This window comes from Artemia sp. Qi Xiang Cuo, chromosome 3, assembly GCF_049724085.1.
Source record: "Artemia sp. Qi Xiang Cuo chromosome 3, ASM4972408v1, whole genome shotgun sequence".
In the NCBI taxonomy this organism is placed as follows: Eukaryota; Metazoa; Arthropoda; class Branchiopoda; order Anostraca; family Artemiidae; genus Artemia; species Artemia sp. Qi Xiang Cuo.
The window spans coordinates 60,295,960-60,309,837 of NC_142796.1; the positions used below are offsets into that span (position 1 = coordinate 60,295,960).

The window sequence follows — 13,878 nt, forward strand, 5'->3', positions numbered from 1 at the left end:
ATTACAAACAGGAAAAGCCTATGGCTTTTTCTTAATTGGAATAGTAAGAGACGACCTGGCTACAACCTACGATTATGACGTCATTCATAAATCTTAAACATGAAATTTTAATACAAAATCATTTCTTTTTACACCTCACAACAATTTTCTAAGTGATGATAGATCCATCATCCATCTGGAGTTTTTTCTGAAGTACGCATGACACTCTCTATGCCCGAACTCCAAAAGAGACGACCTGGCTACAACCTACGATTATGACGTCATTGATCAATCTTAAACATGAAATATGTAGTTTTTCGTAAAAATTTGATTGTATTTTAAAATAATTTGTTTTAATTACTAACGGTTTTTAACCCCATTAATTTCCCTTAAAATGAGCCTCTGAACAACTCTCTACGATGTTGCAGTGCCAAGCTATCTGTGGAAAAGAAAAAAAAGATGCCGTTTAGGTAGAATGCTTAAGTAGCTGCCACTTTTCTTGATTTTCAAGCCAATATATTTTCCTTGCTATTCAAGCCAAGGGACAGAGAGTTTTCTATATAGTGGTTTGGGACAATGCGGTTCTAATGGTATATTTTTTGTTTTAATATGACTCTATTTTTAAGGAGTTATGGGTTATTATATTTTTTAACATTAGACGTCATCGTCTCTTACTAGGTTGCTAGCTACCGCTGCAACCCGGATTATATACTCACATCATGATGACCAACGTCACAACAAAGGTTGTACTTTTTATGTCATTTATGGTTATAACCTACAAATATGACGTCATTCACCATCTTGCATACGAAAATGCAGTTGTCGTAAAAACATGTTTCATTTTAGATATTTCTTTTAATTACAAAAGGTACTAGATATAACAATTTCCTGTTTAATGGTCCATTAAACATCTCTCTGTGACGTTCCAGTACCCCACTAGCTGTGGAGGAGGGAAAAGGGAAAAAGATGCTTCTCATGTAAAACTTCGTAGTTCCAGCGACTTTCCTTGTTTTTAAAGCCAATGGATTTTCCTTGCCGTTCAAACCAAAAGGATTTCGGCCAAGGTTGTTCCAATGATGTACTTCATGTTTCGATCTTAAACCAATTTTGGGGGGTTTTGGGCTATTTTTTTTGTTGCTGTGGGACATTTTCGTCTATTACTAGGTTGCAGCTACCACTGCAACTATGATAAGACCCGAAATATCTTCAATGAGTCTTTAGCTATAGAACTGGTCTTTGTATTTGCTGTAATGCTGTAATGGATGACACATTACAAGGTTTCCTTTCCTTTGCAGGCAAGAAGAATGGATATACGCAGACAATCACAGTTTGGTTCAAAACAAATCGTCTTTCAAATGAGCAGAATACTGTATTCAAAGCTAACTTTGAAAATGGAATCAAACCACCGAATGAAAACCTGGTAGTAAGTATCACACTTATCAACCTTTTTTCAAAAAAAATTATTTTTAGTATAAAGTAAATTTTCCCGTGTCAGTTTGTGAGAAACGAGGATTGGGTTTATGAGATTTTTTTTTTTAATGAAGAAAGTAGGAATAATGGTAGATATGTGTATGCATTTTTTCCAACTGCAAAAATGTAACAAAAATGCATATAAAAAAATATTTGATACGATTTTAAAAGCTTTTTTTCGTAATTCCCCATCTCTCGAACAAATCCTGGATACGCCCTTGTGTATATGGCGCATAGCGTCCATTTTCTTTAATCTATTCATTCAGTTTGGATTCACGGGTCTGTTAGTTTTTAAATTTTACATCGTTGTGAATTTTTAAATTAACCATTGCCTATGAAGATGTTTAGTGTTAATAAATGTCATGTTGTATCATAAAGAAACTTGCTATTTCCGGGCTGAATTTGACCTTTTAACAATTAATAAAATCTGACAATTGAAATTTGGTAGCCCATGTTTTTATGAGAACTCATGTTCAAAACTGCTTGTATTTGAACCTAAATTCTAAGCCCTGTTTATCAAACTGTTCATTGGGATAAATGGTAAATCAACAGCTATCAATAAAAGCATGAGCAAAATAAAAAAAATTTGTATGATTTATTTCATAATTTACATCAACAGAATCTGCTCTTTATGTTGACTCTACATGTATAAACTTAATTAGTTTTACATTTATTATCCAAATTTATTATCACATGAACATTTGTATGAAGTAAAAATTAGGGTGAGAACGCTCTCAAATATGGGTGTGACCTTGGTGAAAGTTATGCCAGGAAGTTCAAAACATCTGACAACCCTAGGGTTTGGGTTTTGAACTTTAATCTGCAAAAAGGGTCATTTTCCCCGTGTAAGTCCCTGTTTACTTGTTGCTTTCAATCTTTTTCCGTGTCGAATCATGATAAATCAAAAGAAAGATCCAAAGAAAATTTGAGGATCAAACGTCATGATGAGAATTGACATTTCCTGCTTTTTGCTCGATAACGATAATTATGCAGATAGACAGATGAACTATGATAATAATAATAATAATGTATTATTAAAGCTTTTTTACAGCCATATACAAAACAAAAAAGAAAAGAAAAAGGATAAATAAAATGAAGACATACTAAAATCACTATCCTCTTAATCAACATTCATACCTTTCAATGCAAAATTTATCACACTTACTACTGTCGATACTACTACGATAATTATGCAGATAGACAGATGAACTATGATAGAATGCAGATAAAGTATATATAGAATATAGATAATAGAATGCAGATAAAATATAAATAGAATTTAGTAGCATAAAACAGTATAAAACAATTCAAAACAGAAGTATAAAACAGTTCATTTTAATGAACTGTAAGTAAGGAGCGACTCGGGCCAATAGTAACTGAAATTAAAAAAAGAATCTTTGATAATAATCATTACATACAGATGCACAAGTGCGCGTCAGCCATTATGAAGGAGTGTTGGCGGGTATTTTTAGGGGGGGGGCATATGCCCCAAAGAGTGAATTTTAATGGCCAAACATCCTAGCTCTCACTGAGCCATCAGATAAATATAGAATGGGAAGGGGGATGGATTAGAAATTGATATCTAATCCCTTTTGATTCCTGGGAACATTTTTGGTTGACAACATTATTATGTGTGCGGGGGGGGGGGGCTAAAACGGCCCTCCGATTGCGACAATCTGCTTCTATGTAGCACAAAATATTACATGCACATGCTTACCGGCACAGAGGTGAAAAAGGGGAGGTAGGGCATCATGAACCTCGCCAGGAAATATCTTGAGGTGCGTTGCCAAGTGCTACTAGGAGATTTGTTTTCAGCTATTTCAAATGGTAATAGTTCTCTTATCCTATTTAAATACAATATTTCAATATGTCTAGACACATATGTACACAATGTGTTTAAACATAAACCTTATTTTAGAGGTAAACCTTAAACCATAAACCTTATTTTAGAGGTCGTGATGACTTTAGTTGCGTGGAAGATCAAAAGTCCTGAAAAATTTCCAACCATATGAACAATAATACTCCTTTCTCTTATCCTATTTAAATACAATGTTTCAATATGTCTAGACACATATGTACACAATGTGTTTAAACATAAACCTTATTTTAGAGGTAAACCTTAAACCATAAACCTTATTTTAGAGGTCGCGATGACTTTAGTTGCGTGGAAGATCAAAAGTCCTGAAAAATTTCCAACCATATGAACAATAATACTCCTTTCCGTCCACTTGAAATTTTGTACTAAATATGTTACTAGGACTTTTTCAACTAAACTAATGTTGATGGAAAATTTTGAACTAATATTTTAATTTTCTCCAAAAGTTCAATTGGAATTCAACATTTTTAAATCTTTAACAGAAAAAGTGAAAAGTGGAGCGTTACCAATAAACTTTACGAATGCTTATAGATAAAATTTAACAGCAAGAAATTGGTAGAGGGGCTATGGGACCGGTACTCCGCATCATACCTTGGTTGGAACTGGACAGGATTTGAAAGAAGATAAGAAATGTATAAAGGAAAGCAAGTTTTTTCAACTGAAAGTTAGGAGTAAAATTAAAACCTAAAACGAACGGAAATTGTTCTTTATATAAGGGCAAGGCCGTATCCAGGGGGGGGGGGGGGGTTACCCGGTTTGAACCCCCCCCCCGAAATTTTTGACCGACTCGAAAATAAGTCGAAAATTAGTAAAACCTAGTTAAAAATCTGTACAATTAGTCGAAAAATGAGTCAAAAATTAGTAAACCCCCCCCCCCAAAAAAAAAATCAAAAATTAGTAAAACCCCCCTGAACAAAAATCCTGGATACGGCCCTGTATAAGGGGGCTGCCCTGCCCATCAACCTCTCAGCCATTAAACTGCTATAAGGAGCTTTTTTAAAGCAATAGAATAACAAGCAAGGGATGGATAGGAGGCAACCCCCTTATATATATATGGAATAATTTATGTTCCCTTAAAGTTTTGAGGTTGCTCCTTACTTTTAGTTGAAAAACTTTTTTTTATATTTGCCTTGATATGTAACGGAAAATTTAGATATTTGTATTGCATCTACTGTGGGTTTTTTTTTTTTTTTTTTTTTTTTTTTTTTTTTTTATCGTTGTTCTGAAACTCGATAATATTTTGGGTGAAGAATAAAACTTTCTCCCGTAACGGTGATTGTGAAATAGAGAAAGAAAGTTTTTCTGATGTATGGACCATTTGGTAATGATGTTTGGACCAGATGGTAATTTCTTTCTTAGGCATCAGAGATACAAGCTTTAAGATCCATTTTGATCTTTGGGGAGGGACAAGGTCTGCAAAGATCATCGCGACGTCTACAGACGGGTGATCCAATCTTAACCAAACTTTCTGGGAATCCCTATCCTAATTAGGCATTTTGATGCCCAGATACTATCTATCCTCTTTGGAAGAGGGAGGGGTCTCAAAGTTTCGTTTCATAAGACCATCCACTAGAAGAAGTGGTGAGGTCTCGACCGAACTTTGCGGGAGATGAGAGTATTTTTTATGCCTTTTTAGGATCGAATCATGGTCCGACACTTGTGACGGAGGAAAGTGGAATCTCTAGATTATTTTCTTAAGGATATCCAGCTGGAAGGACTATTGAAGTAGGAATAAGTTTTATAATTGTGCCCTGGGGTATTCTCCCATACTGATTTCTGTGGATGGAAGGGTTTCCTAAACGGTTGTCATTAAGACATTTACCAGGAGAATCGCGATTAAACCTAATACAAGTTGTCCAACCTAAGCATGTATCTGTGGCAAATGAGAAAAGACAAATTTATGTATTCAGGACATAAACCAGACCGCTGGTTATTTAAGTTAAGTGTTCTACTTTGATAGTCGAGGCTCTAGACCTGGCCGTTCAGTAGGAAATGAAGGAAGAGAGTTAATATTCTTGCAATCATGACATTTACAGGAACTTTGTCGGATCTAATAAAAATTGGAAGAAATAAAAGTTAATTTCCTTTTTCTGTACAGACCTGGTTCAACCTGTGTATGGGAAGGGAATAGCGAAATTCTTACCATTAGGACATTTACCAGAAATTATTGTCGGATGTCAGTACATACTGATGAAAGGTCCGCGCATATTGTCCTTCCTGATTTTTTCAAGGGTCCAGGATCAAAACGACTTCCGTGAGAAAGAGGGATCCGCAAATTCAAGTTATCCAGTATTTTTATTTAAAAGGCTTGTTGGAGTACAGCTCCACAATTTCTTTTGATCTGAATTCCTACCAGAAAATGAGGCTTGATAAAAACAGAACATTGATGAGAACCCAAGAACTAGACTCATGTTTGCTCTATCCTTGGATGCAGTGAATCTGGTCTTTGTTAGGAGAAGGACAGGGTTTTCAGTTGTTTCGGCCTCATTACTAGGTGGAATTCAGCCCCACCTGGTCAGCAATTAAAATTTTGATTTTGGGTGTTGCCATTAAATTGTTGCCATTAATTCTCTAATAGTAGAGAGAATATTTTCTCCCAGAAGTTAGTGGTATATGAGCTTATAAGTCGTGTTAAATTTTGTTGGCTCTATCCTTAAAACTTTCATACTTTTTATATCATGTGTCTTTGTATCGTGAAAATAACTATTTCACGGATACTCCATAGCCATAGGAAAACGATTCATAGCAGCCTCGTCGGCAAATAAAGCAGAAAAGGTGAATACTGAATTCCATTAAAGATGCTTGTGTAAATTTATATTATTTTTGCTCTCTCTCGTAAGATGAACTGTGTCGTTCTATAGCAAACAGAGCATAAATAACAGTATGGAAAATTCCTATCTTTTCCATTAAATATTTTTGAGACAGATAAAGATTTTAAGGCACGCGCCCTCGCGCGCGCGCAATGACAAATTGCCAAGTAGCAACTGAAGTTATTACGATTTCCGCAAAGGGAAACTTTCCTTTGCGCACGCTGTGATGTGTCTTATTTCTGAACCAAATGTTCCATATTGTATAATGTTTATGCTGTACATAGCCAGTGACAAATGTGAAGCAGACAAACAAGTTTTTAACCGAGAATCATAGTTGCAAGCGTTGTTCCGCACCTGAAACCCATGGGTCAGAGTTGCTGCTACACTTCGCAGCCTTGGCACCGAGAGTCTTGTTTGTACTACCTATACTGTAGCAGTCACTCGCCAGATCAAAATTATTGTGCTTTCAATTCCAACGAATACAATAATTTACATAAGGATTACCACTTAACTGATTATTATAAAACATTATCTTAAGAGTTTATTAAGACCGCAATAGATTAATCAATCCTACAATGTTTATATAAATGTAGGATTACAAAACGATGAGTATGGCAACAAATCAAAATCTCAGCTGATACTCTTTCAAATGTTTAAAAAAATAAAATAAGCAGTTTTTGTGAATGCTAATGGTAACTTAAAGACGGTAAAAGTACAGAAATAGTCCTACATTGGTTTCTATCGTTGGGTTTTCTCTATTTGGTATTCATCTGAGGAATTTCAAGCATAAAAATCTTGTTGGTTCACCTGCAACGCTCAACTGAGGTTCGGCGTTCGGTTTTTAACAAATGCCCAGTATAAGATAGCATAGCCATAAAATTAAAAACCTGCCGAAATCACATTTTTGGGCAAAAATGCGCCGAAGATGCAACTTTTAGAAAGTTTCGCCTGAAAACATGCAGATCTAAATAATCCGATGCATAACCGCTTATAAGAATAGCTGAAATGGTGTAAATGTTCTCCGTCTTGCAACGCTGTTGACGGTTGTTCTCTAAGAATGCTAATGAGCTATTTACATTACCATATTGTACTTTAACTTTGTACCTAATATATTGAGTGGCACAGCCTCAATGCCGTTTGTTTCGTTTTGGATTATTATGTGCTCATGGCAGTCGTTTTCTAGAAATTATTTGAAAAAGGTGAAAATTTTATATTCTTTCTTATAGTATGTTTGCCCTGTTATAAAATACGATCGCCATGGATACAAACCGCGTGAGAGGATTTTAGCGCTGACCGGCTCCGCCCTTTATCTCTTAGACGCTAAAGATGCTAAAACCAAGCACCGTTTGAATTTTAAGCAGTTGGTTCGAGTTCGAATTACAAAGATGAAAGATGGCCTCGTCCTTGTAAATATCCCTGAAGAGCTGAAAAAGGATAAAGTAAGTGACTACGTTTTAGAATAAAACTAATTAAGTTTTTTTTTTACAACTTTGTTGTTTCTTCAAGAGTATCAGCACTGCAAAAAGGTATTTTTGCATAATCAAATGATATCATTATAATCTGCATTGTAGAAAATTAATAAACTGCACCAGTCATTTGCTTGCGTAATTTTTATTTTTGGTTTTTGGTTCCTTTTAGTAAAAAATGCACTTTGCAGTTATTTGGAAAAATATGTAACCTTACTCAGTCCTTGTCTTTCTTTTTACGGATAGGGAGTCCAAAAATTACTTATCTGATATACTGTAAAGCTTAAAATCGGTGAAAAAATGGTAAATTTTATAAATTTTCCAAAATCATTGAAATATTTAGCTGACTGTCATTTTTTCTGGTTTTGAGGGTGGTTTGGCAGAAGTCCTTGCGGAAATATCTGTTTTCGTCTATTCGCTTCGTTTTTTCAACTGCCTGAAAATCAACCTATTTGTCTTGGTTTTCTTAATTATTTGTATATGTATTTTTTTCGAATTTTTTGTTATATCAAACGTTATGTATAGCCAGTGTATATATATATATATATTTATATATATATATATATATATATATATATATATATATATATATATATATATATATATATATATATATATATATATATATATATATATATATATATATATATATATATATATATATATATATATATATATATATATATATATATATATATATATATATATATGTGTGTGTGTGTGTGTGTGTGTGTGTGTAAGTATGTATGTATGTAATTATTTTTCTTGAAAATGGGCTCCATATTTTTTCGGAAAATTTTGTATCCTGGGATATTCTGGGCTGAAACGATCTAGATAGGTCAGAAGTTTGAGAAAATTCGTTAAGAGCCTCAATTTTGGACAAAAAAATGTTTATGTGAGTGATGTCAATTTTATATGCATCAGTATTACAATGACTTTGTTACACTTGTCACACTTATGTGGAAAAATTGAAGATGTTTTTGCATGGAAAAGTCGGTCTGATCTGATCTGTTCTGTTCATTAAATTACTTAAAGAGCTAAAAACTCGTAATTAAAAAAAAAGTTGTACATATTTTGGCAAGGGATTACAACAATTCAAAAATCATAAAAAAGAAAACCAAAGGCTTGAAGCTTAGTAGAAATAGATTTGCTTGAATAATCAAATAGCTTTGAAAAGACAACAGTATGAAAAGGCATTAAATTGCTTAAAGAGCAAAAACCTGGTAATTGCAGAAATATTTGTATATATCTTAACAAGGGATTACAACAATTCAAAAACCATAAAAAACCCAAAATTTTGAAGATTGGTTATAATCGTTGTTAGAAATCGGATTTGCTTGAATAATCAAAAATCTTTGAAAAGACAACAGTATGATAAGACATTAAATTGCTTAAAGAGCAAAAAACTGGTAATTGCAAAAATATTTGTATATATCTTAACAAGGGATTGCAACAATTCAAAAACCTTAAAAAAACCCAAAAGTTTGAAGATTAGTTATAATCGTTGTTAGAAATCGGATTTGCTTGAATAATCAAAAATCTTTGAAAAGACAACAGTATGAAAAGACATTAAATTGCTTAAAGAGCAAAAAACTGTTGATTGCAAAAATATTTGTATATATTTTGGCAAGGGATTACAATAATTCATAAACCTTAAAAAAGAAAACCAAAAGTTTGAAGCTTAGCAGACAACCGGTGTTAGAAATTAATTTGCTAGAATAATCAAATATCTTTGAAAAGTTTCAATATGAAAAGACATATCAGTATGAAAACTTATTTAGAGGTAGACCCAAAAAACGAAAATTTATAAGTGTTACAAATAAGAATTCGTAGGAAGAAAAAGAAGTTTTTGTTGGAAGAAAAACAAGTTATTGTCCCACCATCTGAACTTAGAACTTAGAAATTACTTAGGTCCTCCTGGGCCATCTAGGGCGCATAGGGCATCGACGAAGCCTCGGTAAACGTTACGTATTGGCGCTGCGGCAAGTACATCCTCCCACTGGGGTTGTAGTGATGTGTGAGCACTGCGTAGATCACGATCGTACGTGCGTCTGAGCTTGTTTCTCGGTCTTCCCCTCTGTCGAAGCCCCCGCGGCTGCCAATGTTGAACCTGGTTCGGGATTCTTGAGTCCTCCATCCGAAGGACGTGGCCAAGATAGCTCCTTCTCTTCTTCTTAATCTCTTCAGTAATAAGCGGCTGGCCAGTTCTTCTGCGGACCTCAATGTTGCTGACTCTTTGACGCCAACCGATATTCAGCACGCGTCTCAAGCACATATTTTCGAGAGCTGTGAGTCTTTTCTCTGTCCCAACATCTAGTTTCCAGCACTCACTGAGTGCTGGAAACTAGATGTGAGTGAGTGCAAAACGTTGCTATTAAGAAGTCGCAGCTTTAGTGCAAACGAGTACTTCTTTGATTTCCATACTGGCTTAAGTTTGTTGAAAGCAGCGTTTGCCATGCCAATTCTTCTGTTGACCTCATTTTGCACTTTTCCTGTGTAATCGACCCAGCTTCCACGGTATTTAAATTCATGGACTTGTTCGACTCTACGATTTTTGTGCAGGAGCTCGACTGGCGAGCCTGATGTTGCCATTGATTTAGTCTTGTCTATGTTGATGTTTAGGCCAACTTTCTCCGCTTTAACGCTCACTTTATTAAGGAGCTCCTGGAGTCGCCGCTTTGTCATTTTCAGAAGTGCCACATCATCCGCAAAGTCAAGGTCCGAGAGGATTTTATTTCCGACTGTTATTCCTAAGCCAGCCGCTTCTCTCAAAACATAATCCATTAAAACTACAAATAAAAAAAGTAATAAAATTCATCCCTGTCGTATTCCTGGCATAATTTTGAAGTAGCTAGCTGTTCCATTCTCTGTCTTTATGCAACATTTCGTATTTTCATAAAAGGCCATGATCAAACTTATTATTTTCTTGTGGAAACCATAATACTGTAGAATTTCCCAGAGTGTGTCACGATCCACGGAATTGAAAGCCTTTTCAAAATCAATGAAGAGCATGTATATTTAGTTGGACCACTCATATGCTTCTTCTATCAGAGTTCTGAGCGTGAATATGAGATCTGAACAAGATCTACCTGTCCGAAAGCCATGTTGCTCTTCTCTCAGATATGGCTCAAGTGCTTTTTTCAGTCGTTCGAGTATTACAAGTACTACAACCTTACTTGGTACTGATATTAGGTTTATACCTCGCCAGTTATCGCAGTTAATACCATCACCTTTCTTAAATATCTTAACAATTATCCCTTTGGTCCAGTCGCCAGGGACCTTTTCAAACTGCCAGACTGTTGCAATCAGTGTTATCCATACTGAGAGGCATTTCCTCATTGATGCCCTGATCATTTGCGAAGTAATGCAGTCTTCACCAGGTGATCTTCCATTCTTGAGTTTCTTCACTGCAAGAAGTATTTCCGCAGATGCTGGGGGATTTTCGTTAATCTTAAGGTTAAGAAAGGGCTAGAAGGGATGCTTTCTCAGTCAGTTGGTCTCGGTCTATTTAAACCTTTTCGAAGTGAGATACCCATCTCTTGTCAATTTTCTCAGTTTCGGTCAGAATTTTTCCACTTTCATCTTTGACTTGGCTGGATCTGCTGGGAAGTTTTCCTATCATTTCATTTGTAAGCCTGTACACTGCTTTGGAGTCTCCTTTTCTAGCTGCTTCCTCTGCAAGTCTAGCCTTCTCTTCTACACACCTCCGCTTGTCAGCTTTTGCCGACTTCTTGATTTCTTTGTCCTTCATTCTACATAGGACATTTGCGAAGACTGAAATTCTTTCACCGCTAGCAGAGAAAATTTGCTGTCTCAAGTCATTGCACTCGTCTATTAGTTTCCAAGTTTCCTGTGATATCCATCTTTCTTTCGGTTTCTTCTTGTACCCGAGCACATCCCTAGCAACTTGATTGTAAGTTGTCTTCAGTTTTTGCCATGCTGTTTCCGGACTGTCTGTGCCGTTTTCTATTTCAAGTGGAGCGAATGAGTTCTTCCACTCCATACAAAATTTTCTTCGGGTTTCTCGGACATGTAACTTATCCACATCACAAAGCTTCGTAGAATTCGACTTCGCGTTTTTGGGCACTTTCAGCTTGACTTTCAATTTTGCTACCATCAGGATGTGGTCCGACTATGCATCTGCCCCCCTGAAGAAACGTACGTCCGGAAGACTGGTCCGCCATCTCCTTGAGATTAGGAAATGATCTATGTGGTTCTTCGTCCTGCCGTCTGGTAAGATCCATGACTGTTTGTGGATGGTTTTATGTTCAAACTGAGCTTTGCTGACCATAAGATCATTACTCAGAGCATTATGTACCAGGAGGGCTCCGTTCATTCATTTCACCAAGACCCTGTCTCCTTAGTACTTGTGGACAGTTGTCTCTTTCTACTGTTATCTTTGTATTAAAGTCACCAACCACACAAAGAAGGTCATGTGATGGGACTTCTGATGTCAATGACTGAAGAGCTTGGTAGAATGACTCCTTATCAGTATCGTCTGCATCATTTGTAGGAGAATAACATGCAATGATAGAAATTTTCAGATGGTTAGTTACAAATATTGCAAGTAAGCATCTCTCACTGACTGGCTTCCATTCATCTAGTGCTTTACCGTCCTGGTCAGACAGCATTATCCCAACTCCAGCCTAGTGCCGGGATTCATGTCCGCTGTAAATTAGTGAGTAATCCTCTCCTAGTTGTTCATGTCCAGATCCAATCCACTTGACTTCGCTTAGAGCAAGGAAATCTAGCTTATAACTCTTCATCTCTCTGAGTACTTGTTCAGGTTTTGTCAGCTGGTTTAGTGTCCTTAGATTCCAAAATCCAAATTTCATATTAGTTTTGCTGTCATAAATCGTGTCTGTGGGTGTGCTGAGGTTGTCGTCAAATGGTGTAGTTGGGTATCCGAGGCCATCATCGATGTTTCTTTTGCAATTTGGAATTTTACGGGGATGGGTCGCAAGCCCATCGCCCAACCCTCCTCATTTTACGGACTTGGGACCGTCATGCTCCACCTACCTCTGCAGCCATCTGAACAATTAACAAATCTACAACCTGGACCATTATGTGAGACTAGACCAATAAGGGAAGCTAAAGTAAAGAGCATTGGCAAATTGCCTGAAGTAATGAAGATCCAAAATGAAAGAAAAATGGGGTTAGAAAATAAGCGATAGCAGAAGCAAAACGTGACAAAATTGAAAATTATAGTCATGATAATTGGGTTGGGATTCTGACATAGATAAGGTTTTCAATGCTTACCATGCCTTTGTTAAAAAAAAATAAAGCTTCGGTGATATGCATTTTATAATGACAAAAGACAAGCCAGGGCAAAAGTCCACGTTCAACATTTTATTAAAGGTTCAACCAAAGAAGTAGCTATGAACAAAAACACTGGAGTTTATAAGGATGCTAGCGAGCAACCTGAAACTACATCGGTCTCTGTTAAAAAAAACAAAGGTTCAACGTTATGTTTTTCATAATGATAAAAGACAAGCAAAGACAAGGCAAAAGTTAAAGGTCCAATAACAAAAAAAAAATTAATTTTACAATGGCGGTAATTCTAATTTAAAGTCATTTTAAATGTTTAAGTGGTTGATTGACGAAAATGAAGCACAGATAAATGTGATTAGAAAAATAGTGGAAGTGAGAATCACAACAGCACAACAGCTAAAGAAAAAAGCATGGAACAAACGACTGCGAGAATCACATTGAATTGTAAACGAAATTTTGAACAGTGATCGTGGTTAAAAACTAGAAAAGACGTATTTGTTATCTACAACGCCTTAAGATATTAAATTAGATGATGTATGAATCTAAACTGCTAAAGCAAAAGGCGTGGAAAAAACTTTATGAGGTAAAGGTGAACAAAAATGGACAATATATATATATTTTTTTCTAGGGTGATCTCATTCTATCTTGTGACTTTGTCTTTGAAGCACTGACCTACCTAATTGACATTTCAAAGAACCCTGAACTGCTTGCAATCGAAGACACGTCAAGGTATGGCTTCCTCTTGTTTACTTCCACCTGTACTATATAGCTTCTAATTACTAAGGCTCTCTCATTCTTTTGAACTCGGACTAGTTTCTGGACTTATTAGTGACCTGAGTTTCTGGATCTCAACATGCTGGTTTTTAGCCCATGATTTGGTATTTCTGTGACTGGACGGGAGAAATTTTCTGCATGGGCAATACACATAGAAAGTTCCCGAGTATCTCTCACTAGAACCCACCTCCTCCCGTGCTATATTTTTGAATACTATCTTTATTGTGCCTGC

General features: G+C 35.9%; 1 protein-coding gene across 1 annotated transcript in view; it reads left to right on the plus strand.

Moving 5' to 3' along the window:
- Myo61F (unconventional myosin 61F) overlaps positions 1–13,878 on the plus strand; it is a 76,028-nt gene that overhangs the window by 56,152 nt on the left and 5,998 nt on the right. Inside the window, 3 exon segments of the mRNA XM_089086247.1 lie at positions 1,275–1,402; positions 7,362–7,574; positions 13,501–13,601. Of these exon segments, the coding sequence (XP_088942373.1) occupies positions 1,275–1,402; positions 7,362–7,574; positions 13,501–13,601 (442 nt within the window).